Source organism: Clytia hemisphaerica, unplaced genomic scaffold (assembly GCF_902728285.1).
Source record: "Clytia hemisphaerica strain Z4C2 unplaced genomic scaffold, Clytia hemisphaerica genome assembly, whole genome shotgun sequence".
NCBI lineage: Eukaryota > Metazoa > Cnidaria > Hydrozoa > Leptothecata > Clytiidae > Clytia > Clytia hemisphaerica.
The window spans coordinates 328,529-354,306 of NW_027104405.1; the positions used below are offsets into that span (position 1 = coordinate 328,529).

The 25,778-nt window shown below is 38.3% G+C and overlaps 2 protein-coding genes across 2 annotated transcripts; both read right to left on the minus strand.

Moving 5' to 3' along the window:
* Nucleotides 1–10,541: 10,541 nt before the first annotated feature.
* Nucleotides 10,542–12,596, minus strand: LOC136820000 (uncharacterized). The gene has a single exon (XM_067076235.1). It carries the CDS (start codon nucleotides 12,594–12,596, stop codon nucleotides 10,542–10,544), a length of 2,055 nt encoding a protein of 684 aa, XP_066932336.1.
* Nucleotides 12,597–14,426: 1,830 nt separating this feature from the next.
* Nucleotides 14,427–17,083, minus strand: LOC136820001 (uncharacterized). Its single transcript, XM_067076236.1, has 3 exons — nucleotides 16,931–17,083; nucleotides 14,966–16,731; nucleotides 14,427–14,813 (listed from the first exon to the last, which is right to left on the minus strand). Exons 2-3 carry the CDS (start codon nucleotides 16,640–16,642, stop codon nucleotides 14,427–14,429), a joined length of 2,064 nt encoding a protein of 687 aa, XP_066932337.1. The 5' UTR covers nucleotides 16,643–16,731; nucleotides 16,931–17,083.
* Between the last annotated feature and the right edge of the window lie 8,695 nt (nucleotides 17,084–25,778).

A 25,778-nucleotide genomic window follows, 5' to 3' on the forward strand; every position in this document is an offset into this window, starting at 1 on the left:
TGTTCCAGCCATTTTGGGAAATTTAAAGCAAAACACTTTTTGCTGACGTCAGCAAAAATTTGAAATACTAATATCTCCTGGAATATTTATTAAAATGAGCTAAAATTTTGTACGAAGGTAAGTTGGATAAATGTCTTTCATTTCCAAAAAAATTGTTTTCAAAAAATTGATGACGTCAGCAAAAATCAGCAATTTTCGTTTTTCCTAACAAAATGCTGACATCATCAATTTTTTGGAAATTCTGTTTTTGGAAATAAAAGATATTTATAAACTCTACCTTCGTACCAAATTTCAGAGAGGAGGGAGAAGAAATTACAAAAAGAAAATTAATCATAGGGGGTTCACACTTGTTGTGCGCAGATTTGTAATACTTGCGCAGTTTGTAATAAATTTTGCGCAAATTTGTAATACTTGAGCTGCGCAGTAATGTAATACTTCTCTGCGCAGATTTGTGCAGGTATTACAAATCTGCGCAAGTATTACAAATCTGTGCAAGTATTACATGCTTGAAAATATTGGAGCCGAAAAAATTTAAGCGGAAGGCGGCAACATAAACGGGATAAGAAATAAATACAAAAAAACACAACACAATTTCTATTCAAATTTTTTTGTATATTTTTTTCTTCATACTGCATGTGCACAGCTTAACCGTAATGGTAATCAGACTGGTAATAAAGCCACCCAACTTCCTTTTATCATTCCTTACAACGAAAACTTCAAAGATTTGATGAAACATGTAAATAAACATTGGAATATAATTAAAAACGATAATGAACTCAAAAAAAACTTCCCCGAAAAACCTTTCATTGTTTTTAAACGCCACAAAAATTTAAAGGACATACTAACACAAGCGAAATTTTCATGAAAACTGAAAAACTGAACATAAAATCTTCATGGAAACTGATTTAAAAAAAAAAAATTAAAACATTTTTTTGAATTTATCTTATATAAATTAAGGGGCGACGTCCATATTCAATCTTGCCACGCGTAACGGGAAAAGACCGTTAGTTTTCAAACATACCTACCCACCCTCTTAACGGTCTTTAAAATCCAACACTTTACCACCACTGAAAACATGTCAATATGTCATTTTTCTTTCTTTTTTAGATTTTCACAACTTGGCCATCGACTCCACTACGCTGAAAACTGAAAGTATGAGTGAAAATCAGGAACGGGAAACCAAATCGAGACAAGTCTCGATTACTCAAATAGAAGGCCGAAAGAATTGGCGGACGGCGTTTTGATTGGCCCTTTCAAAGATTACGTCACTTCGGTAAAAAGAAATTTGCACGAAAAAGTGAATGCAATGTGAAAATCGATTCATAAGGGTCGTTGATCCTTAGACATATTCGAGTCGGGAAAATCCATATGGACTGTATAATATAATTGCTATCGAGAGGGAAGAAAATGTTTTGATATATAGAAGTATACATAGAAATAAGTCTTTTGAACAAGAATAATAATGCTAATGGTAAATACATGATAAAAACACTAAGTTTAACGTGAATAACTTTTACAAACGTAATCGTATTTCTCCGCTTCAGCTTCCGTCAACTTTTCCAAACCAACACAAATAGTGTGGAACCATGATTCTTCCTCTTCACACTTTTCACAAGAAATCCATACAACATTGTCGAATTCTTTGTCAAACTTTTCCTGAGCTGGCTTTCTCTCGCAAAAAATCTTTAATGGTGCGTCGCGGTCGAGAAGATTTCGATTTCGTTTTAATCTGCTCCTTTCCCTTTGCCGTCTTTTGTTTTTTCTTTTTTGGTTTGGGCAGCTCGATAGATGGATCTGTAACAGCTTTCCTTTTCATGGCTTTTATGGTATGCGCATTAACCGTTTTGTGTCTCGATAGGGCCGACGCACTCGAGAAACCTTCTTTGCAAACTTCACAGGGGAAATCCTTAGACTTTGGCGCCTTCTCCTTTTGTCTTCGGTGAAACAAACTTTTATGGCGTTCCTTTTCAGTTTTGGAAAAAAAGACAAAAGAAGGACAAAACTCGCACTTCCCAAGATCTGCTTTCACTTTGGAAGGTTGTCCGTCGTCATTATACTTAAAACCAGTTTGATTATCGCGATTGGCTAGATTAAGAAATGTTTCATAGTGTCCCGATAAAGTTGAACTGTTGATTGGAGCATAGAGCTTCATCTCGTGCTTTGTAAGACAAGATTTTACCTCGATGGCTTTCCAATCCTTGCAACATCTTCTATCAGAGCATTTTTGGAAAACAACTTCGTTTGTATATCTCTTCTTATGACCGAACATTTGCTTGAATTCTTTATTGATGTCATTGTACAGATGCGCATCTCGTACAGGCGACTTTAGGAATTCTTTCACTTTCGAATAGTCATCAAAGAGAAGTTCATCTCTCGCACAACTAATTATCTTCACATTAATTGGGAATCCGTCGAATGTTGCATCCTTCCAGTGATTTAAAACGTCATGCATGGCTTGATCGAAGAGTTTGGCCTCCTTCTCTTTGATTTCTTCCTTTGATAGCCCTGATTGTTGAGAAGGAGGTTTATCTTCTCCTTCAAGACGGGAAGAAAGAATTACTCCTGTGAGTTTATTGCTAAGTGGAGACCATAAGTGTTCCACCGGGTTATAAGCCGAGTATCTCGCAGAGTATGTCATTACAGATAACAAATCTAACTTTTTCTCGCGAAATAATCTGTAGTAAAACAGTATGTTCAGTAACGATTTTGGGTTGATATCAGGACCGTTGTCTGAAAGCACTTGAACAACTGTTTTTCCAGATTCGATATGGCGGGTGATGATAGGAGCTAAGTCGGTTATGTGGGTGGCTGCTGTGGTGCTATTGAATCTCTGGGCTCTAATGAAAATATCCGCAGTTCCGGAATGAGGTGTTGTCAAATGAGCCCGGCCAAAATTATCAAAAACTAAGTTTTTCTTAAGCGTATTAAACTTCTCAGTGTTTTCTTTGGCATGATGCAATGATGAGAACAAATTCCCTTCTTCTGATTTCAAAAATATAGCTGGACGACAAGCATCATTATTTATCGTGCGCGGCTCATTTTCCGAAAACATGATTATCTTGCAATCTAAAAGCCTGTAAAAACGTCTAGAAAAATCCATCAAATCGAATAAAGATGCAACTCTCTTATTTAAATTTTGGAACTGTTACAACCTAGCTAGCAAACAATATTACTCATTGAGTGAGAATTTGGTATGCGTTTTCGTTTTTTATTTACAAATTTGAAAAAATAAAAGATTTCTTTATTTTATTTACAAACAAAAGAATTTTCCTTTGGCATCGCCGTTCAAGTGGACCAGCTGTATTCACAGGCCATCGACAAGATTAATAAAATTGTTCGTCCAATCCAGTTTTGGCTCTTCGCACGTTGTGATCGTCTGGTTTTACAAACAAAATAATTTTCCTTTGGCATCGTCGTTCAAGTGGACCAGCTGCAGTCAGAACTGGCCATCCACAAGATTGATAAAATTGTTCGGCCAATCCAGGTTTGGCTCTTCGTACGTTGTGATCGTCTGGTTTTCAAAGTCTATTCTAATTATGGTTGTTGTAACAATTGTATTGACTTCCAAACGTAAAACATATTGAGATATCCACGTCACAGTGATCATGATTGGACGATGGCGATTGTTTCTTGTTTATTAATTGCTAAATGATATAAACGAAGTTCAAATTAATCAATTGTAAAATCTGCAAATTTTTACGTTTGCCTAAACTTACTGATAAAAAGCAACCCTTCACTTTAACACACGTGCACTCCACTCAGAGTTTTGAGACGTAATGAGAAAAATTTGGAAAAAATTGCTCAGGTCATTGAAATTTTCATACTCAAAGATAGCAATTTTTTTCTTTTTTTTCTTCACCATGTGCGCAAAAGTAACACCTGGCAAATTTTTTCTTCGCCGCCTAACCTTTTGTACAATTTGGCGTTTTAAACGAAGCCTTTTTTTTGAAATCATTGATGAACAAGGAACAGAATGACACCAAACAGTCCTATGTCAAAATAAATATTGACACTTTTATGACATAAGCAATCAAAAATGAATGGACAATTAAAAAACATCCTTCTAACGCCCTTCTAAAATATTCCGTAGCGTCTTTAGGGGTTGGGTTAGTATATCGGGCCTAACTCCTCTAGACTTTGACCGGACCACTTGAGATTTCACCCAGACCTTCCCGGGGTGTGTTCGGATACCATCCGGATGTTCAAGACGTCCCGGAGGACCCCGGGACTCCGGTATTTTTAGGCCCGTTTTGGCTACTTTTGGGCACTTTTGAGCCTCCTAGAAGTCTCAGAAGGCTCTCTTTATCGGTTTCGAAGGCCGAGGTGCGTTTCCAATGCTAGTACCGACCGATATCAACCCCCAGGGACGTTAAACTGGGTTCCGGGAGCCCGGAAATGGCCAAAAACGTCCGTTTTCCCCCGGGCTCTTCCGGAAGTCCCGAAATACCGCCGAAAGGGCCCGGAAAACCGCAATATCCGAGTTTTTTAATCGCTACTTGCAAGGGCACGCTTGAAGCCCAATGGCCTTCCTTTATCAGTGGCGTGGTGGCAGGGGGGGCCAGGCCCCCCCCAGCGGAGCCCTTTTGAGAAGGGGCGCCCAAAAATAAAGGATGCCAAGAAGGATTTTTCAGGCGCCCATATCGAAAGATTGACAAATGAAAAAAACAAAAATGGCGCCCCTCATCACTTCAAAATTTTCTGGCTCGCTTCGCTCGCACACTCCCTTTTTTTTTTTGTCATAATGAGCGTATAGAGAGGGGCGCCAAAAACAAAAAATCTTTAAAAAGGGCGCCATATTTGCCTTGGCCACCCCAGAAAAATCCTTCCCACCACGCCACTGTCCTTAATGTTCTGTTGGGCTGAGACGTGTACTCCACCTCAGGCCCCACCGGTCCCAGCCCCAAGGACCCGGTTTCGGGTCCGCCCGGGCCGTCAAAATGACCGGAAAGGCTGTTTTCGGCCGACATCGACGTCCCTCGATGAGGGGACCCCAGCGAACGCCCGGGAACGTTGGAACTGGTAGGATGGCTCGCTCTCCGTTCCTCTAGTATGGCCCGAGTCGAATCCGGTACGTGGGCCCTTCCGGAAGTCCCGTAAGACCGCCGAAAGGGCCCGGGAATCCGCAATTTCCGAGATTTTTAATCGCAAGGGCACGCTTGAAGCCCAATGGCCTTCCTTAATGTTCTGTTGGGCTGAGACGTGTAATCCACCTCGGGCCCCACCGGTCCAACCCCCAAGGACCCGATGTCGAGCGCGCCCGGGCCGTCAAAATGGCCGGAAATGCCTTTTTCGGCTGACGTCGACGTCCCTCGATGAGGGGACCCCAGCGAATGCCCAGGAATGTTGGAACTGGTCGGGCGGCTCGCTCTTTATATCGAGCTGCAGAGATCCACCTAAAACTTATTTGATTAAAGTAAACCAATAACAAAAATTTGAATGCAGAAAACCGAGGTTACGAAGTCTTTCTCTTTCTCATCATATTTGAATATATATAGTCTAGAAGTATAAAACTTTCAACTACTCAAAAAGACAATACAAATACAACAAAAATCTAGAATGAACATTCACAGAAAATCAATCAGGTTGGAGTAGAAAAGGAAAATATGATGACATAGAAATCCGTCAATGTAAAACTAGTGATCTAAAATGACTTTAAGGAAGAAAGTAACTCAATATGAGTTAAGATGGAATGAAGTAACTCAATATGAGTCAAAAAATATTTCAAGAAAACACATTATCTGTTCCTCAGTTTTCGACCTACACAGGATTTCGGCCTTTTTCGAAAATATCCTCCTATAGGATGGAAATAGGGTTGTGTAGGTAGGCCAAGCAGTGTAAATTAGACACCACCACAGATAAAAGATAGTAAAAAGATGTGTTTATTGAAAGTACAGCACCTGACCCCGAGAATGTAGTAAACCCCGAGAATGTAGGTTTCTCATTTTTAAGCATTGTAGCCTTAACGATTGTTCAACTTCATGAAAAGTTGTTTCAGGGCATACTGTTACATATTACTTATTATTTCTAGACATGAAATTTTAACTTGAATTAATTTTTTCCAACGGAAATCTGAATCGAAGTTGATTGGATACTACCCGAATAGAGACATTTTTTAAATAAATCCTGTCTAAATCGAAATCTATTGGAATTAAATTCTGATGATAGGGTATTTTCTTATTCCTAATGAACTAAGGAAATGGGGAAAATAGTTCATTTCAATATTTATTGTTCTAAGTTAGATATTTTGACGAAAATGTTTGACCTACCTTTTAGGGTTAGTTGACCTACAATTTGGGGGCCTTCATAACCCGACATGAAAAGTCTGTCAAATTATATAAAACTTGTTTCTTGTACTTTCATTACATGAAAGTACTACCTGAGAGATGATTAATGTTGACATTCTGAGCTTTTACGACGTGTCCCAGACCTACTGGGACCCAAGCCCAATCAGAAGATTTGCCTAAGTTTGGAACAATAGAATTTTTATCCCCATTGGGCCTTTAGTAGAAATTTTTGTCCCCGCTGTGGAAAAAAGTTCCACTGGGGCTATGAGGGAGGGGTATTGTTACATTATTTACATATTTTAACACGAAATTTTCAACCTACAAAATAAAAACAATTTTCATGTCTCTTCTTTTCGTCCTTTCTTTTACTTTTCCTCATTGGTAGCACGATAAAATTAATATCTTTGTTAAACTTTTGTCAGGCTCTATTTATAAATCATAAATTTCCTTAAGAGAACAATCATTTCCGATGAATACTAAAATTCCGCTCTCAACAACCAAATCTTTTCACCTACATTTGGTTGCACGATAAAATTAATATCTTTGTTAAACTTTTGTCAGGCTCTATTTATAAATCATAAATTTCCTTAAGAGAGCAATCATTTCCGATGAATACTAAAATTCCGCTCTCAACAACCAAATCTTTTCACCTACATTCTGGGGGTTAAAAAGCAAAAAAATTCAATTTTCAGAATAACAAAGTGCTCTTTAGAATACTGTTTTGGCACAAAATCTTTCTAAAATTTGCTGTTATAATTAATCCAATTGAAAGAATATCAACATTTTACTATTACTAGATTTAAAGCCATAAAACCAAACCTACATTCTGGGGGTTATAACGAAAATGGGAGTCAACTTCAAGGACAAAAACAATTAGCTTATCTATCAAAAGAAATAAAACTAACCCCTGGGAAAGGATTTTGGGAGTTCAAAATTTCCTTGAAAACATTCAATGTTTTCTAAAATGCAAATCTACATCTTTCAGGTCTGATTCAAATTTCACCTACATTCTCGGGGTCAGGTGCTGTATAAAACGCGCGCAATAATATAAAATAAACTAAAACGTAAAAACCACGGAACCAGCCGAAGAAACTAAAATTACAATGATAAAAGAAGTATACTTTCTACTAGACAAAGTTGCCACACCTTTGACACGTTTCTGCCACAACGTTGAAGAAAGCATACTAGAAGAGAAGGAACTGGGATTGGATTGCCACTATCCAACCCTGTGGCTCTCACACACATTTTACAGTTCAAAGAATAAGATGGAAAGAGTGGGGAAAGAATGAGAATTTAAAAAATCGGACTATAACCCGGTTCGAAGCCCCGTACACCGTGACCGCTCACCGCAAGAGCTGGCGAACGAGTGAATCTTGAGAGAGTTGAAATCTTGAAAATTCTGAAAAATGACGAACTATAACCCGTCGAAGACTGCAATCTAACTTTGCGTTTTCAGCACCTTGACATCGCATTCTTTGTATTAAAACTCTGGCTTTAACTTTCAAGTCCTCGAAAAGTAACGTAGAACGAGCAATCCTTAGAAGTTCACCAACAAAAGAAGAATAAAAAATCGATTCTGGCAAGTTGCTATCTTTATGTGGCATTCTGACTATGGAAAAAGGAAATGCATCCCGTTTATCAAACAACTTATAAATAAATATCCCGTCTTTGATGGTAATATCCAGGTTTAAAAAAGAAGCATGATTACCAGAGTGCTCAATTTTGAGTTCAAGGACTTCAAGCTCATCTGGATAGATATCTCTATACACAGACTGAAACAAGTTACCGTCATTGATATCACACAAATCATCAATGAATCTTTTAGTCGAATGAAAATGGCGAGCCTTAAACTTATTTTCCTCAATGACCCTGCTCATATACCTTTGTTCGTATTGGTAGAGGAAAAGATTAGCCCAAAATGGCACCGGATCGATTCCCATGGGAATCCCGATCACTTGACACATAACAATATCACCTGCATTGAAAAAATAATTTTTTATCAGATGTTTCATGGCAGTTTTCAAAGAATTTTGTGTACAATGTACTAAAGTCAAAGGTGGAAATAGATATAGATATTTTAAATGAAATCGTGCAGCAGAAATGCTTTTGGTTTATAAAGGTGAAGAATATATCCATAAATTGAATGATAAACCATAATTTCGATTATATACAAAGGCATCTTTCAAACAAAGAAACTTTGAGGGACCTGCTAAAAAAAGTTTCCCACCCCTTTGCTTTGTTCAGAAAATGAAGAGACTTCGAGAAATTTCCATAGAAAATATTTCCAAGACCGTCCAAATTGCTTGCACATACCAAATTTAAATCGAATAAAAACATTCGAAAAAGAGTTGCGCGCGTGTGTTCGATGATAAACATTCGAATCTTAAAAAGCTAGTTTAAAAGGCGAAAAAAGGAGAAAAGAAATTGAAAGAAAGCACTATTTATACACGTGGAAAAACTATAATTTTTCGAAAAATCACGTCCTTAGCCGACTCAAGCACAGGTGACGGGTCACAGATTACAGGTCATACAAATTACAGACCGGAAAACTGTAATGCAATCGTAACATACAACATATAACATACAACTCGTAACATAAGTTCCTGAAAATATTATATGCAATGGAAATGTAATATCAAAATATGTTAGTTATGTTATTTAGAAGACTTAAACAACAAACCATCAACCCCCAATATTGACAACAAATAACACTTAAATTATGTAAATAATGATGTTATCTCAAAGTATGAGGTTTTGTACACCAATTAACAATAAAACATTCTTTATGCATAATAGGATGCTGACGCTACAAGTGGATATAGATTGACAGGTTTTGAAAACAATAAATACTCCAAGAGAGCTGTTTTAGAGAGATGAAAATAGTGACGTTATTTTTATCAAAAATACAAAGCAGGGGATAAAAATATTGAAACATTTATAGAATATAATCCCATTGACGCTATTTTCATCAATTCTTGTTATCATACCCGAGGTGATACATGTTGTGGGAACAGCGAATTGAGACGAGTCAGTACGTGACGTGTTTGTAACAGTGCGTTCAAACTAAGAACAAAAGAAAATTCTTTGGTCACAAATCTTATCAAAATTTGTACAAAATCAAATCAAGAATTGTCCTCAATCTGATAAAATAAATATTCACAAATCTCAGTGAAATAGAAAATATTGTTTGACAAGCCAAATATTCTAAGTCTAGAAAATAGGGCAAAAATATCAAACTTAATAAAATGAAATATTATCTTACCAGCGTGCGACTGCATAAATGCTGTGTATAAAACGTCTCAAGAACACTACACCACAATTTCAAGGTGACAGTGAAAAGTTATCAATATTGTTCATCAAACATAAAATCAAAGACAAAAAAATGTTGACATCGTCAACTCTCAACAACCTTATCTCAAAAGTTGCAAAAAGAGATTCCGTTCTAAAGTATAAAAAGAATCTGACGCCTACAAAAAATTAATAGCTTTCTCCATCGTATGGTCATTAACTTGATCTCCAAATGAAAGTCATTAAATTTTTATCGAGGCTCTCCCATGGAGAGCAACAAGTTCGTAATTACTTTCCCTTGAGAATTTGGGTTTCATCGATAATTACGTTTACTCACTCGACACTCCCCACCATGAAACAATCAAAGTTCGAAAGGGTGTGTCAAAACAACAACAATTTTCTCAATACATAAGTAACTCTGACATCGTCAGAACCCAGTTGTCGAACATCACCAAATTGAAATGAATGTTGATCGTCACGAAATTGAACGAGTGTCGCAGATCACGAAATTGAACGAGTGTTGTACATCACGAAATTGAACGAGTGTTGCACATCACGAAATTGAACGAGTGTTGCACATCACGAAATTGAACGAGTGTTGCACATCACGAAATTGAACGAGTGTTGCACATCACGAAATTGAACGAGTGTTGCACATCACGAAATTGAACGAGTGTTGTACATCACGAAATTGAACGAGTGTTGTACATCACGAAATTGAACGAGTGTTGTACATCACGAAATTGAACGAGTTGATCACCAATGAATCTAAATAAACTCAGCTTCAGAGAAGTTATCATAGGTTCTCAACATAGGGACATCACCGATGTCAAATTTGAATGCCTTGTAACGTCGATGTGAAGCGTCGACGTCATCTTGTAGAAATCACGAACACGAGTAGTATCAGTAGTATGTACAGTAATGAAAATAAGTAATACATCACCTGGAATAGCTGCAACGACGAAATCATCAGTTGCTCCAGTGGAAACGAGAGTCAGCGAGTGCAGCCATTGTACCGAGCTCTTTCATAATGTCAATCTCATCAAACGATCTGATGAGAACGAGTGAACGAATGGCGCGTTTGGTGAGTCGAAATGCTTGTTCCTGATGGTTTTTGTACTTGACAGTTGCTTGTCTGATGACATCATCTTTGCCCTTGTGGACACTGTCAATCATCCCATATTGATAGGTGTTGTTGATGTTGGATTCGTGCTTGAGAAATAGCACGATATCTCCTTTTGATGGTTGTCCGTCTGAAGTGAACCACTTCTCCTGTGACAAAAGCTTGGGTACATGAGTTGACAGCCAAACTTCAAACCATGCGTCGAAACATTGTTGGTTGGCATCCAAGATTTTGTTTGGGTGAATTGTTGTTAGCATCTCTCCTTCAGGGCTTCGCTCATTGTTTCGTCCTAAGCGAAGTCTGTTTGGGGTGAGTAGATCCATCGACTCGAAATCTGAAACTTCATTTCTGATCCCAATAGGTTGATTGTTGATGCAATTGGCAATCTGAGAGGACAAAGTCTCCCATTGAAGCAATGATAAACGTTCATTGGAGATGCTTCGTTCTAATGACTTGTTGATTTCTTGAATTCGTCTTTCCACTTTCCCATGGAAATTATGGCCACCTACTGGACATGAGTTGAATTCGACTTCCACATCTTGATGTAGCTGATTCACAGTATCCTTGAATTTCAGTCTCATATCTTTGCAACCCTTGAGCAATTGACTTCCTTCGTCACAGTAGAGGGTTTTTGGAAAGCCTGCATCACTGGCGAAACGAATGAAGGCTTGTAAGAAAGCAGGTGTAGAATAATCGTCCATGACTTTAATTGAAGTTGACGAGGTAGTTGAGCAGCAAAATACTACAAGCCAGATTTTGATCGTGGCTCGTTTGTTGTGTGGAGAGAATGCTTTGTATGGACCCGATAGATCAACTTGACACATGTAAAACGCAGGAGCAACAGTGAGTCTTGAGCTTGGAATTGGACCCATAGCAACTTCGATAGTTTTCTTCTCAAGGTACCTGCATCTAGGACACGATCGTTTGATAGCTTTGATGATTGATCTAACTTCCAATATGTAAGCATGTCTGAGTACGGCTCTCAAAGTTGTTTCTATTCCCCGATGAGAAGCATTCTGGTCATTCCAGTGTACGTCATTAACAATGGCGTATGCAACAGGTGAGTGTTTATCAACCAAGGGGACGCAGAAGCTTGTGGATGAGAGATCTTTCATTGCCTTTGTAAATCTTCCGGTAACAGTGATGTCATCACATGTTAAGACTCTTCCGGTGTAAATGAGAACTCCATCTTTCATCCTTGAAATCTTCTCATACTTTTTCTTTGGCAGAAAGTGTTGAATCTCTGCCGTGCATTTCTTGAAGTAGTAAGATTTGGCTTTGTCAGTGTCAGATGTCGATACAACTTTGCACCATGGGTGGGACTTCAGTTTGGAAGGATTAACTTTACGTGAAAGGATCTTGCGGATGAACTTCATAACCATTGTCATTAGCCTGATTACTTTGCTGTATGAGTGTTTGTTTGGATCAATGATATACTGTAAAAAATCGAAGTGTTTCTTAACTTCAGAAGGTACTGATTGGTTACTCAAGAACGTTGATTCCTGAGGATATGTTTCTTTGTTGGCTTCTGTTATCTGGGATGCATCAAGCTTCAAGCTGTTGATTGGAGTGACTGGAAATTCAGATTGATCTTTCGACATCCATTCATATCCGTTAATCCAATCAGAATCCATTGATATATCCTCAATTGAGCATCCTCTTCTGGTTCCCAAGTCAGCAATCATGTTCTTGGATGATACATAGTACCAGTCAGATGGTTGGGAGAAACGACGAATCTCAATCACTCTGTCCCTAACCCATTGTTTGAGTGGTTTTTTATCATTGCCAATCCAGTGCAGTACAACTTGGCTGTCACAAAGTTTCATAGACGACTTATGAAGATCTCCAAGTGATCTCTTTACGACCTCACTGGTGTGAATGTTGAGTAGAGCTGCAATCATCTCAGCTCTTGGTTGGGAGGTATGATCAGGAAGGATTTTTGACCTGGCAAACAGAAGTTGACAGCAGTAATCACCACTACGCCTTTTGATCTGAGCAGGCAATACTTGAACTGGCATCACCTGTGTCAATCGTTTCAATCGATAATGATTCGGCATCCTCAGGTACAACACATCTCTTGAAGTAAACTGTTTTCATCTCTTGCATCATTTGGAAGTTGTTTATCCAAGTTGGTCTCAGCTCCTTTGGAATAGCATCATCCCAGTCAAGCTTGTGGATGACTAAGTCATGAAGGTCTAATTTGAATCCTGCTGAAATTGGCGTCATCTTTCCAAGAAGGTCGTATATCTCTCCTACCTTGGAGGCACAATGGCGTTTGGTTAATCGTTCTGGAATTGAATTATCACTGACAGGTGGTTTCCTCCCACGTTTGCGTTTGGCAAAATTCAATTCTCCAATGTTCAACAATATCACATCGTCTTTTGGAAACCATTTGAGTCCAGCAACAACCAGTGACTTGCCATCATCAGACAAGTTCTCATTTGGATTCTCACCGGATAAAGTAATGCCTTTCAGTTTGTAACCACCACGATTGACGATTAACTCCATTTCATCAGCTCTTTGACTAGCCATTTCGAGTGAGGCTGCACCACTAATGCAATCATCAACGTATATGTCCTTCTTGATGATTCTACTGGTTTCAGGAAATTCATTTTTCGACATGTCAGCAATCTTTCTAAGCCCATATTCAGCTTGATTCCCACTTGGCTTCACTCCATAAATAAGTGTTTTGATCACCTTTTCGTCAGGGATTTTTGTGGGGTCGAGATTCTCATGCCAGATATATCTTTGCAAGCACCAATCTCTTTGGTCGAGCCGAATGGTATTGTACATTTTGCTGATATCTGAGTGAATACCAACTTGGTGTGTTGACCAACGAATGGCGATCTCCTGCAATTTGTTCAAACCATTCTTTCCTTTAGCGAGAATATCATTAAGACTGTAGCCTGATGATGTAACCATAGATGCATCAAAGACTATACGGCAAGGGGTTGAGATAGATGTGGGTTTCCACACTGCCCTCCACGGGATAAAATTTTGGACAGGATTGTTTCTCAGATCAACTTGGACATCAGCAGGGAGATTTTTCACATAATCAACGAATCCAAGTTTCTGCAACTTTGCTTCTGATTCTAACACATCCGACTTATCTTGGGCATTCGTGGGATTGTTAAGCTTTTTTATCTGCTGGCTGTATACTTTCAAAGCGACCGATTTATTGGGTGCGAGGCGCTTTACTGGATCGAACATTAACGGTAGCCTGGCAGTGGTCGTGCACGTATTTGTATCAATCGATACGGATGAATTAATTATGGCTTGCTCAGCTTCCTCTTTTATGCTAATAGCCTCAATCGATTCATGGGATTTGCAATCTTTGCAATTTCGGCACGTTGTACAACGATACGTTATCTGTGAACCTGCGTTCTCGGCAGATTCAAAAGATTTCAGAATGTTTGATCGATAAGCTGTATGATCAATCAAAGGAGTGGAATTTTGGATAGTTGGGGATTCCACAATCGAGAGTTCGCGGATACGGGCGAGTTCCGTATAGAAAGTTGCTGACAGATGAGCATCGAAAGTACGGGAAAATGATTCATGTGGACCGCCAAGGACACCGGTGGTTCCATCAGAACCTCTGAAAACTGATTTGAATATGGATAAACCCGTTGGTGATTGGAATATAAGTTTTGGGAAATAGCGAAAGTAGGAAATGCCGATCATCATATCGACTTTGCCACCGGCAGATTTTGGTAATTTTGGGAATATTTTCGCTATTGCGCCCGCTGCATCGAAAAGACTCTTCTCCGCATCACATAGTGTCCGGATAACTGCGCATGTTTCCCGGTAGATAACGGTAATTTAATCCGGTACAAGCCATGATCTGATATTGTTTTTGATCCAGCAAGTCCTCCAACGGAAACAGGAACTTTTGACAGCATTGTAGCACTGGAACCAAGACGATTAACTGCATCCTCGGTAATCAGGAAATCACTGCAGCCTGAATCGAAGAATATGTTGAACAGTTCGCTATGAAGCTTGATCTGTTGGAGCATATAGATTCCACGATCTTTGATATCTTCCTCTGAATCAGCAACGTTTGATTCTACAAAGTTCTGCACAGGAACATTCGGTTGCAGGACATTTTTCTCAGCAACTGGCTGATGGATTTCAGAGGTAAGGATTGCGCTGCTCGCGTGAAATGATAATTTAATTTCTCTGGAAAAGGACGGTAAGCTAGGATTTCTCATGCATTTTGCCTTATATCGTTCCAGTAATTCCTCGTTATCCTTGGAATTTTTATGCTCGTCACAGAGTAAGACGTGCTTCTTTTTGGGATAAGAATTGTGTGAAGGGTGTGGACATATAAATTCAGCTTGACATTCCCCTTTGGCATGTTTCCCTTTGTTCCAGTCAGCCCCAGGGTAGAGACATTGGAAGCAAAATCCCTTCCTTCGTAACATCGAGAATCGTTGGGAGGGTGTTTTTCAGCAAAAGCACGACAGGAAAAGTATTGGATTACTTTGGATCCAATTGATCCAGTGGAAACATGATCATGTTCCCCATCCTTTGCCCCACACAATAAACATTTCTTGCATTCTTGCTTTTCCCCAAAAAATGCACACGAGCCTTTTCCGCCCTTTGGACCTGGGGGTGATTTTTCATTGTTCCCACAGAATCTCAGCCTCTGTTGCTCAACTTTAAGCTCCTTCTCGAGAAAAAGTAGAAGTTGGTTCCATAGGACTTTCTCATTTGCCTCTAACTCACAGGATTCCTTCAGCCACTGGGTCATACGAGCATTCCCCATTAAACGATAGATTTTTTCCAAACCTTCCCCGTAAAATAGGTTTTTTTCAATGTTGTGCTTGGAAGCCAAATTTAAGAGATCCCTCATCAGGCTAATGATCTGACTGATTCCGGCAATCAACTTCTCAGGGTCCTTGGTTTTCCCCAGCTGAGAGATATTGTCTAATTTGGCAACCTTCCTGGCCAAAAGAAATCTGGTGTCCCCATAAGTTGCTTTCAATCGTTCCCAGATCTCAGAGATTTTATCAACATGCTTAACCAGAGACAATGCTGGCTCTGATAGATGGTTATTAATCAAAAGGTCCGGTAGCATTCTCTTAGTTGTAGTACGAACATAAAGCTTCTCGAACTCAGTTTGGAAGGTATAGATGTCCAAAGGTGAATCGTACCCAGAAAATTTTGCCAAATTGATATTCAGCTTCCCCTCCTTGATTAGATCCCTCTTGTTGAGCTCCCTTTGATCCACTTCTTTCTCCAGGTCCTTCAGAAAGTCAGTCTTCTTAGAAATAATAAAATCATATTTCTTACCAAGTTCTTCTACTGCTTTCTTCATTGCACCAGATGCAGCAGGGTATTTCAGGATTTCTTGGTAGTTCTGGGTCACAGTTTCCAATTTCTTTGCCGACACCTTCTGGTTATCCTGTAGCTTCAAGAGTTGGTCATCAGTCAGTTGTGGAATGGTGGACTCACACCATTCGGACTCGAGCTCTGTTGCAATCCTGAGGGTTGTGTTGACTTGGAAAAGCTTCGACTTCTCCTGGTGGTTGAGAATGGTCTTCTGGGTTGCTGCTTCCTTTGATTGAGCTTCCTTGGACATTTCGATACCAGTTTTGATCTTCTGGATGACGTCATCGAATTCTCGTTTGTAATCAGTATTGTACCTGGGAGTGCCAATTAATAATTTTATCTTGGTGTGCTTGGTCCTAAACTCGGACCTCAATTCCTTTAATGTGGCGATTATCTCACGTGCTGGAGTTACATCAAATGACATCTCGTCCACAAAATCTCCAATATCATCTTTCAGGACTTCCACTTCAACGAATAAGTCCACCGGGTCGATGGGTTGTTTGCCATCTTCTTGTTTTTCGTCTGCCATAGTTGACGGTTCGGTTAAGGGCACACGTTTGCCTGTGTTATGCAGGGCGCTATAATCGATTCGTTTAGCGGCTGCTCTTTTGTTCATTTATATCATACGGTCTGCTGTTTGAATGTTGTGGGAACAGCGAATTGAGACGAGTCAGTACGTGACGTGTTTGTAACAGTGCGTTCAAACTAAGAACAAAAGAAAATTCTTTGGTCACAAATCTTATCAAAATTTGTACAAAATCAAATCAAGAATTGTCCTCAATCTGATAAAATAAATATTCACAAATCTCAGTGAAATAGAAAATATTGTTTGACAAGCCAAATATTCTAAGTCTAGAAAATAGGGCAAAAATATCAAACTTAATAAAATGAAATATTATCTTACCAGCGTGCGACTGCATAAATGCTGTGTATAAAACGTCTCAAGAACACTACACCACAATTTCAAGGTGACAGTGAAAAGTTATCAATATTGTTCATCAAACATAAAACCAAAGACAAAAAAATGTTGACATCGTCAACTCTCAACAACCTTATCTCAAAAGTTGCAAAAAGAGATTCCGTTCTAAAGTATAAAAAGAATCTGACGCCTACAAAAAATTAATAGCTTTCTCCATCGTATGGTCATTAACTTGATCTCCAAATGAAAGTCATTAAATTTTTATCGAGGCTCTCCCATGGAGAGCAACAAGTTCGTAATTACTTTCCCTTGAGAATTTGGGTTTCATCGATAATTACGTTTACTCACTCGACAATACAGGAGATAAAATGAAATATGACGTAGTGATTGTGAAATAGCTATTTTCCTGTTTGGGGGCTGTTTAAAGGTCTTGTTAGACGATAACATTCGGTAACATTTTTGTGTAACATTTTCTAAAAATAGCAAATGTTGTACAAAATGTTACTGTGTAACATCGATTAACATTTTGAATCAAAGGATGCCGCCATTTAAAGGGAATTTAAAAGGATACTTCAAGTGCGCACGTGTTTTTTCGCCGATTTTTCTCTCTTTTTCTCTCTTTTTCTCTCTTTTTTAATAAAAAAAATCAAATGTTACACACAAAATGTTTGCGTGTAACATATGTTAACAATTTTTTGAGCACATTTTTGAAATCTTCTATTTTTAGAAATGTTAGCAAGTGTTACACAAAAATGTTACCGTCTAACAAGACCTTAAAAAGCAAAGGTGAGATCGATATTCGAATATTTCTTTATTCGTTGTATATAACATACGTAACATGCGTATAACATTGAAAACATAATTTTTTTATATGGCTGGTATAGATGTAATATATAATAAAAGTATTACAGGTCCGTGGTAAGCACGTGGGTATAATTTAAGCTTTAACATAGTTCTAGATCAATAAAATACCTTTGGACATTAACAAATGTTTTTCAACCATTTTCTTTGTGTTTTATAGTAATTGAAGCTGACCTGTCAACACTGACCTCTGATCTGTAACCTGTGTTTTACACTAACCGCTAAATGTTTTGAAAATCTCTAAAAGTAAAGTATTATTACTACAACTTTACTTGTTGGAGTAAGTTCGAGTAGTTTGATTCTCGAACTGTTCGACGGTTCTGGATTGATAATATCCTTACCTCATATAATATGGATGTTCTAGTTTCTTTTTGATAAAATTAAACAAATAAAATGCAGTTTAATTGAGATAAAATTTACCTCTGATCTAGTATTCAAGTGAGAGATTCGGCTTCCGTGAAAATCCTTCTTCAAAGGCTATTTAAGAGCAAAGTTTATCTAGTTATACTGAGGTGAAATAAGGGGCTAAAGGGGTTGGTGGTCACTTTAATACTGGATAAGAGGTAGTGTATGAGTCTGGTTCTTTTGAAGCAGGATCATCAGGTCTTTCCTACAATCACCTGCAAAAATTATGAGACAATTTTGCTCATTTGGCCCCCGCACCCTCAATCAATGTTGCCTTGGTGGGACGTAATTTTGACTACGGAAAATACTCAGATTCAACCAACATTGCCTTAGGGGGAGGGGAACTCACCAGTCTCATGAATTTTTGCAGAAGATTGTCTGAGAAATTTGGAACCTGGACTCTCTGGTAGGGGTTGGTGGTAGGTAACTTGACCCATCTTCGGTCAGCCGCAATTATAGTTTGAAAGAAACATTTAAACCTCTGATCAGCTATGAAAAAGTGCATTGGTCTTCAATTGCGACCTTGTTTTGATGCTTTGTTGCATAAATAAGTTTTTGGGGCACGTAGTGCTTTAATATAACCACCATTGCTTATTTGAGGTGGAAATCAAGAGTCGACATGGAGATGCTATTTGAACGTACGGCCAGATTATTATGTATCTTTTCAAAACTTTCTTTGTTTTCGTTCTCTTCGACCGACATCTTTATGATTAAGGTTAGCCGGTCATTAAAGGAAAGAAGCTGGTCCAGCCCTGCAGTGGGGACATTAAAGAATACCACGCCTACCTGCCATGGTGTCTCGTAGGAGGCGAAAGAACGGGTCAAAGGAGAAGACCGACAAAATCAAAGTAAACATCATAACGAAATAGCTTGGATAGCTTTTATTTTACAAAGCTAATAAGTCATAAAGTAGATAAATACATTTGACGTATGGAAAATAAAAAATAGTATGATAAAAATAACTACCATATATTCTAGAATTCTATTTATAAGTCTACGGAATGTATATAATTCTTAACGCGACATTTGACAAAGGCCAGTTCAAAAAGGAATGAAGGTTAAAATAACGGGGTTTATTTTTACAGGAGCTATTGTTTGTTTACTTTATCAAGATCTTCTCCTGTGCATTGTTTTGTTTATATTGTCGTTACTTGTTTACGAAAAGATATTATATTTACTTTTCTTTTTTTTACTTTAGGAAAAAATATTTCAAAAATCTAAAACAATGAATAGAAAAAGAAACCGTGTGACAATGGAAGATTCCCTCTTTATGAGATTTCTATAAGTGGAGATGAAGATGTCCGTTACAAAGATTATGCTCAAATTTCCTACTCTACAGTCGTGCCACAGTATTCCGCCATGTTAAACCGCCAATTAAATGTGCCTTCCACCGCTGTAAACTCAACCTTGGCAGACCGCGCAAATTGAGTGAAATTAACCGGTTGCGTAACTCTATTGGGCCGTTTACATTTAGACGTTTATCTTTAGAATCTGGTATTGGCGAGGGAATCTCTATGGCAACAATCTCTAGAGTGCTATGAAAACATGGGTACCGCTACCTACACTCACATCGCAAAGGTATTATGAAGCGTTCAGAATTCCATAAGAGACTCACTTTTGCCCGGAAAGCTTTGAGGTTCCCAAAGAACTTTTGGATGAATCGTATAAATTTCTATCTTGATGGCACAGGTTTTACGCATAAGAATAACCCCCACGATGAAGCTTGATCAACAAGAACTATTGCATGGAGGATGCGCTCAGTCCTTTATGCACAACAAAGTGGAAGTGGGCTGGTACAGGTGGACGTAATTTTATGGTAGCACTCTCACCGCGTGGTGGCGTTGTTTTTTGTAAAAAGTACTACAAGCGCTGGAATGGAGACACTTCTCGGCAATGGTAAGGAAGGATTTCTCGGACGTGTTTAAAAAGACTGCACATATCAAAGGCAACATGTTTCTTCAAAATGGGTGTCCAGTGCAGAATTCCGCAAAGGCAAAAAAAGCTTTCAAAGATGTGGATGCAGAAGTGTTCCTGATCCCTCCAAGAAGTCTCGATATCAATCCCATAGAAAATGTTTTCAACTTGGTTGCACGTCAATCATCGGAAGATGCTTTGAAAAACCGCATCACAAAGGAAAATTTTGAGAAGTTCAGTGCACGAGTCAAAAGCACAATTGAAAACTTTGATAAGCGCATGGTTGACCTTATCATTAAATTGGTGCCCAATCGCATGCTAAAGAAACGACGTGGTGGCAGACTGCGGTATTAGCTAAATTTATAACTTTTTTTGTTGTTTAGGTGGTCTACGGCGCTTGTGGTTCCTAACAAACATAATTAACCACAGTTAGCCAGTGCTTTTTAAAAAAAAAATTTTTTTTATTCAGAGAGCACCGGTTAACTGTGATTAAGTGTGGTTAACTGTAGGTAATTTACACTAACAACTAATAAACTTTACTCTTCATGCAGTGTGAACCCCGTAAAATACCAAATTAGCATAGGGTCTTAGGCAAGGGTCCATTTCAACAATATTTGGAATTGAAAATGGGAGACGATAAACAACCCAACGTACTTTCATCATACCATTTTCCATTCAAACCCCTTTTGTTTCGTTGTCCTCGTCATTGTCATCTTTCCCATAAGTTAAACGACACTGACTTGTACCAATAATTGGGACGTCCCGCGTGTCTTTCACACGTTGATTTTTAGGGACAGGAAATCTTACAGGGTGACCCTCAAGCAAAACAAGGAGATCAAGGAGATCATTGTATCTAATCATGCTCTTTGACCACCTAAAGTCATTGAAAAACATGGTTTCGCAGTGTTCGGCATCCTGTAAGGTGTCTTATCATCCGCTGGGTTCAAAAAGGTTTTAAATATGAATCTGATAGTGTCCATAAGGAAAGTCTTACCAAAGTCTTTCGGTCCAATGATCATGATATTGCGACGCTTATTTTATTTATTTCATTTATTCCAAGTTAGTTTACCATAGATAAATATCTAATTTACACCAACAAAAAAAAATTTGAAAAAATAGAGTTCAGTAAATTTTGCAAATATTACAAGTACAGAGATCTAAAAGTTTAAGCTTAAGCAAACTGGATTTAAACGTGGAAAAATCTTTGTAATTCTTAAGGTCATCCGAAAGTTTATTCCACAAGATACTAGCTCGAAATGAGAAGGAGTTAAAGCCATGGCGTACCATCAAGACTTTTTTACGGACTGAAAGAAGATTTTTGGAACGAAGGTGACGTTCGATCTTCTGGACTTACCCCTATCTTTTTCTAAAGGAACGCACATCGATTGAGCATAGCTTAAAACATCAATCCTATTGCGCTCCAAAATTTCAATGGCCGAGCAAAACCAACGCTGCTCACAACCCGGTACACATGATCCTCTTAAAATCTCCCCATTCTGGCCCGGGGTTCGGGGCAATCAGCTGGAGCCAAAGAGTTTTCCAAATTCAAATTTCCCTCAAAGAGAGGTGAAATTTCCTGTGAACGGGCCTGGCGATCTATCAGGAACCGCGCCAAGTCAGAGATGCTGAACGTCCTCAATATTATTTTCCGCAATATACCTACTAACTTCAAATTTATCGACTCTTGGTACTTTTGGTTGGTTCTGGGCTGCGGCTTCTGGGTTAGACTCCTGTGAACGCCGGGACTGGGACCGTGTGGTTGGTCTGCTGGATGATGGAGTGTTGTTTGTGGTTGGTTGGGCAGCTTTTGCTTCCCTTGCCGCCTTTGCATTCAAGTGTCGTTTGGCAACAGCTTTCTTTGTTTTGGGTGACCCAAGAGCGGCAAGCGGCGGATGGTTGGTGCTAAAAACTGCATCAGGGTCTTCTTTGACAGCATAGCGTTGCGCGTAGGGATACATGTTGTGCTCACCTGAAAAGTTGACCACAATGTCATGATCTTCCATCAACTTAGTTTTGATTAGATTCCAACGCATCACTGTGGCTAGTTTAAGTGCCAGGTGGTAGTGGAACCCGGAAGTTGTTGGATGAGCCTCACGACCACATGTTGAGCTGTCGGATTGTGCCGATTGAAGATCGCTTGGTTCGTTCCATTGATTTGATCGAATTTTGAAGATACTGGTCCGTCACAAAGTATACTTTTTTAGCTGTTCCGAATAAAACTTTATTCAGAAGATAGTCAGAAACTTCACCAAATGTCTTCATAGTTTTCGGTAGCTTTTGCAGCTTAACCATTCCATCAAATATCACAGAATGCTCTGAAGGGACAGACGACACAGTGGGGATATCAGCAATCAATGAATTGAATAAGTTGGCTTTGTTGTTCTTGACACGAGTTCCGTTCGGTTCGGCAGCGAGAGAGGGACAGAGCAGAGCTCGAAATTGAGCACCACTCTCAGGTTGATACATTCTCATATCTAAAAAACTTTAAAGGGACCCCTCGCTTGTTTGTGATCTTTATGAAATCAAATTATATTGGTCCAAAAACCCCTAACAGCATATTCAAAGAACATAAAACTTACTGCTAGTTCCTGAAGAGATGTCGAAAAATTCCTCTGAAAACAGTATGGCGTCTCCGTCTGACTGAAACCAACACAACCAGGGCTCATTGGGAGTTGTGAAGCCGACACCGATTCTCCATAAACCCGCAACTCGACTCCAAGCAAAGGGTTTTTCTTAGGAGAAGAGCACGGATTCTAGACTGTTCGAACCAGAGCTTTCCTCTACACTCCTACTCTAATTTTCTGGTGCATTTGTGTCGACAAGAGCGCGAGAAAATTCGAAGGCCTTTAGAAGCCATTTGAAATTTCTGAAAGTTGAGTGAACATCAAAATTTATAATTTGTAATTATGGAGCGAAGAAAGAGTTTTGCGTGCTAATACTTTGGGAAGTTGCTTTTCATATGATTATGAAGTGAGTGTTATCATTTTTAAGCGAGGGGTCCCTTTAACATTACTAAGAAAATGCCGAGCCTCAGTACACAAGGCATTTTATCTCCCAAATTACAAAAAACATGTGTAAATTAGTATCCTGATTGACTTCACTCTGGTGACTAATAAAGAAAGTTGGTAGAAATTATTTCATTAACTCTACGTAATAGTAAGGCTAAAAAGTGATACCCATAACCTAGCCCAATTGGTAACCGTGTTTTATAGACAAAACTTAATTACGAGCCAATAGGGTAGAGCACTGTTTCTCAAGATTTTCTACTTTAGTAGACATATAATGTGCCTGCTTGTGCTTCTGAGGCTCTAAATACCCTTGATTGAATATAGAGGTTTTATCTATTTGTCAAAAAAAGCAGAATACGGGTTTTTCGGGGTTTTTTTTGCCTTTTTCTGTCATTTTTTAAAATTAATATTTTAGGTTTTTTAACCAATGAAGTAAAATTAAAAAGTATTACACCAAATTTTAAGTTAGGCTTTCCACTGAATGATTCCGAAAAAATCTCTGAAAAATCTTTTCTACTGCCTACAATATCAAATCAAAGAGGGAAACTTATTTATGGCACATCCGGTAGGTTGTATAGTCCTTATGCCCACTTTGTATAATTTTAGGTTGTGTTTATACCACATGCCTCGTGTTTGTATTGTTTGTAATAAAAGAAGATAAATATTTAAAATCGTCATTTCAGTGATGACAAAAGAATGCGAGTTGTGCCATAAAGTTTGGGATTATGATGGTGGATGTCAATCCATTCTGAACATGGAAAAGTTTTTGTTGCACCACAGCCTTCTCGGAGACCTACATGTATCATTTTCTACATATCAATAGGTACTATAAAGGATTGTGGACTTGAGAAGTTTTTCTTTTATCAAATATTTTATTGCGTTGTGTTGGCACTACACGTGTAACTTATGGCATGTCCAAAAAGCCATAAGTTTGGCACAGAAAATTGGGGGCCTTAGATTTCTCATACCTTTAAAGAAGCGTATTAGAATGTAGAATTCAAAACTGCCTCTTAAAAAAAATAAAATTTTCACCCAAAAAAGTTATTAGGCAAAAACCAAAAAATGTTGACGTCAGCAAAACTTGTTTCTTAAATAACTCCAGTTTGGCTGATGGTATAAACATGAAATTTTGACCAAATTTGCCCATCATTAATAGAATTATTTTGAAAATTTTTTTTTCGTAATTTTGCTGACGTCAGCAATTTATTGCAAAAATTCGTATTTCGCTTATTTCTACTAACGTCAGCAAAATTTGAGGGGCTGATAGTCCTTATTCCAAAATGTTGAAAAATCAGTTAGCTCACATTGCGTTTTAGAGCAAATGCTTGCCCCTGAATATATCAAAAGACGTCAATTAAAGTTTCAGGGAAATATTCACCACAATATTCCGTTACATGGCTGGATCTACAACGCAACTTGTTTGTTCTTTTTTAATCAAATAAACTTTGTCAGTAAGTAAAATTGATTATGTTGTCAAATTTCTGTTTTTGTTATTCCTCCAGAAAACATGAGCATAGATTGCAATTTCAGAACAAAACATTCGGAAGAGGACGAAGAAATGGGTGGATGGGATACTAACCAAGTTCCAGTCGAACTCATTGATGTTAGAGATGAGATCCAAATACAGAACCGTCTATAACATTATGAAATGGTCATTGGACACATACACGAACGTTAAAAAGTTTCCTAAGAGCCTCAAAAATATTTCTCAGCTACTTTTATCCACGTCACCTGTATGTTCTTATATCGAGCCATCTGACGCGGTTTGCGAATTGGTATTGAAAATGCTTCAGCCTAATGTCAAATCAGACAATAAGGTTATGGAAGAGATCCAACATCACCTACCACATTTCCACCTTCTCCTATCATCATTGATGATTTGACAGACAAAGCTAAACAGCCTTTCAAAGTCGCTGAAAGAATTAACACTGAAAAGTGTACAAGCACATCAGAAATTTGTAGCAAAGATTGAAGTGAGTCTACATCTGACCTCGCAGACCCGGTGGGATTCAATTAGGAACATTTGGCGAGTTCCTGTACGCGGCCGCAATAGAAAAAATCATAACATCACTCATTAAAAAATGGCGTTTGTGTCTTTTAGCCTAGACAATGTAGCAAACATAATAAGTATAAGCACGCTGTGCTTTTAATTGGATGTGCTGAAATTCTTTCTTGCGTCGGAAAAACTTTTTGAAACATTCAGCGATGATTGAGCAAACTGTTACAATGAAAATTATCCAGCGTATTTTTCATCTTCGTACCTTGTTCATTTTCATTCTGAAATGAAAATTTCTAATCTGAAAATGTTAACAAATTGTTTAAAAAAAATGTACAAACGAGGATAATTGGTAAGATCAAATAAAACAATACGCTATAAAATCTGCTATAAAATCAATTAATAAATAAATTAGCAATAAAATGACTCTCAAATGAATATGTGTATAGGAAAATGACGACTAGGTAAGGGCCTCTTAAGGTTCTAATTAAATAACAAAATAGTTTTTGATAGTCTTTGAACATTTATCGTGGGCTTGCATTTTCTGATAAAGAATGCCTCACAAATTTTCCGGTGATCCTCTGTCATAAAATTATTACCTAATATGGTAAAGTCTTTCATTTTAACTTTTGTATGTCCCCGAGAGTTT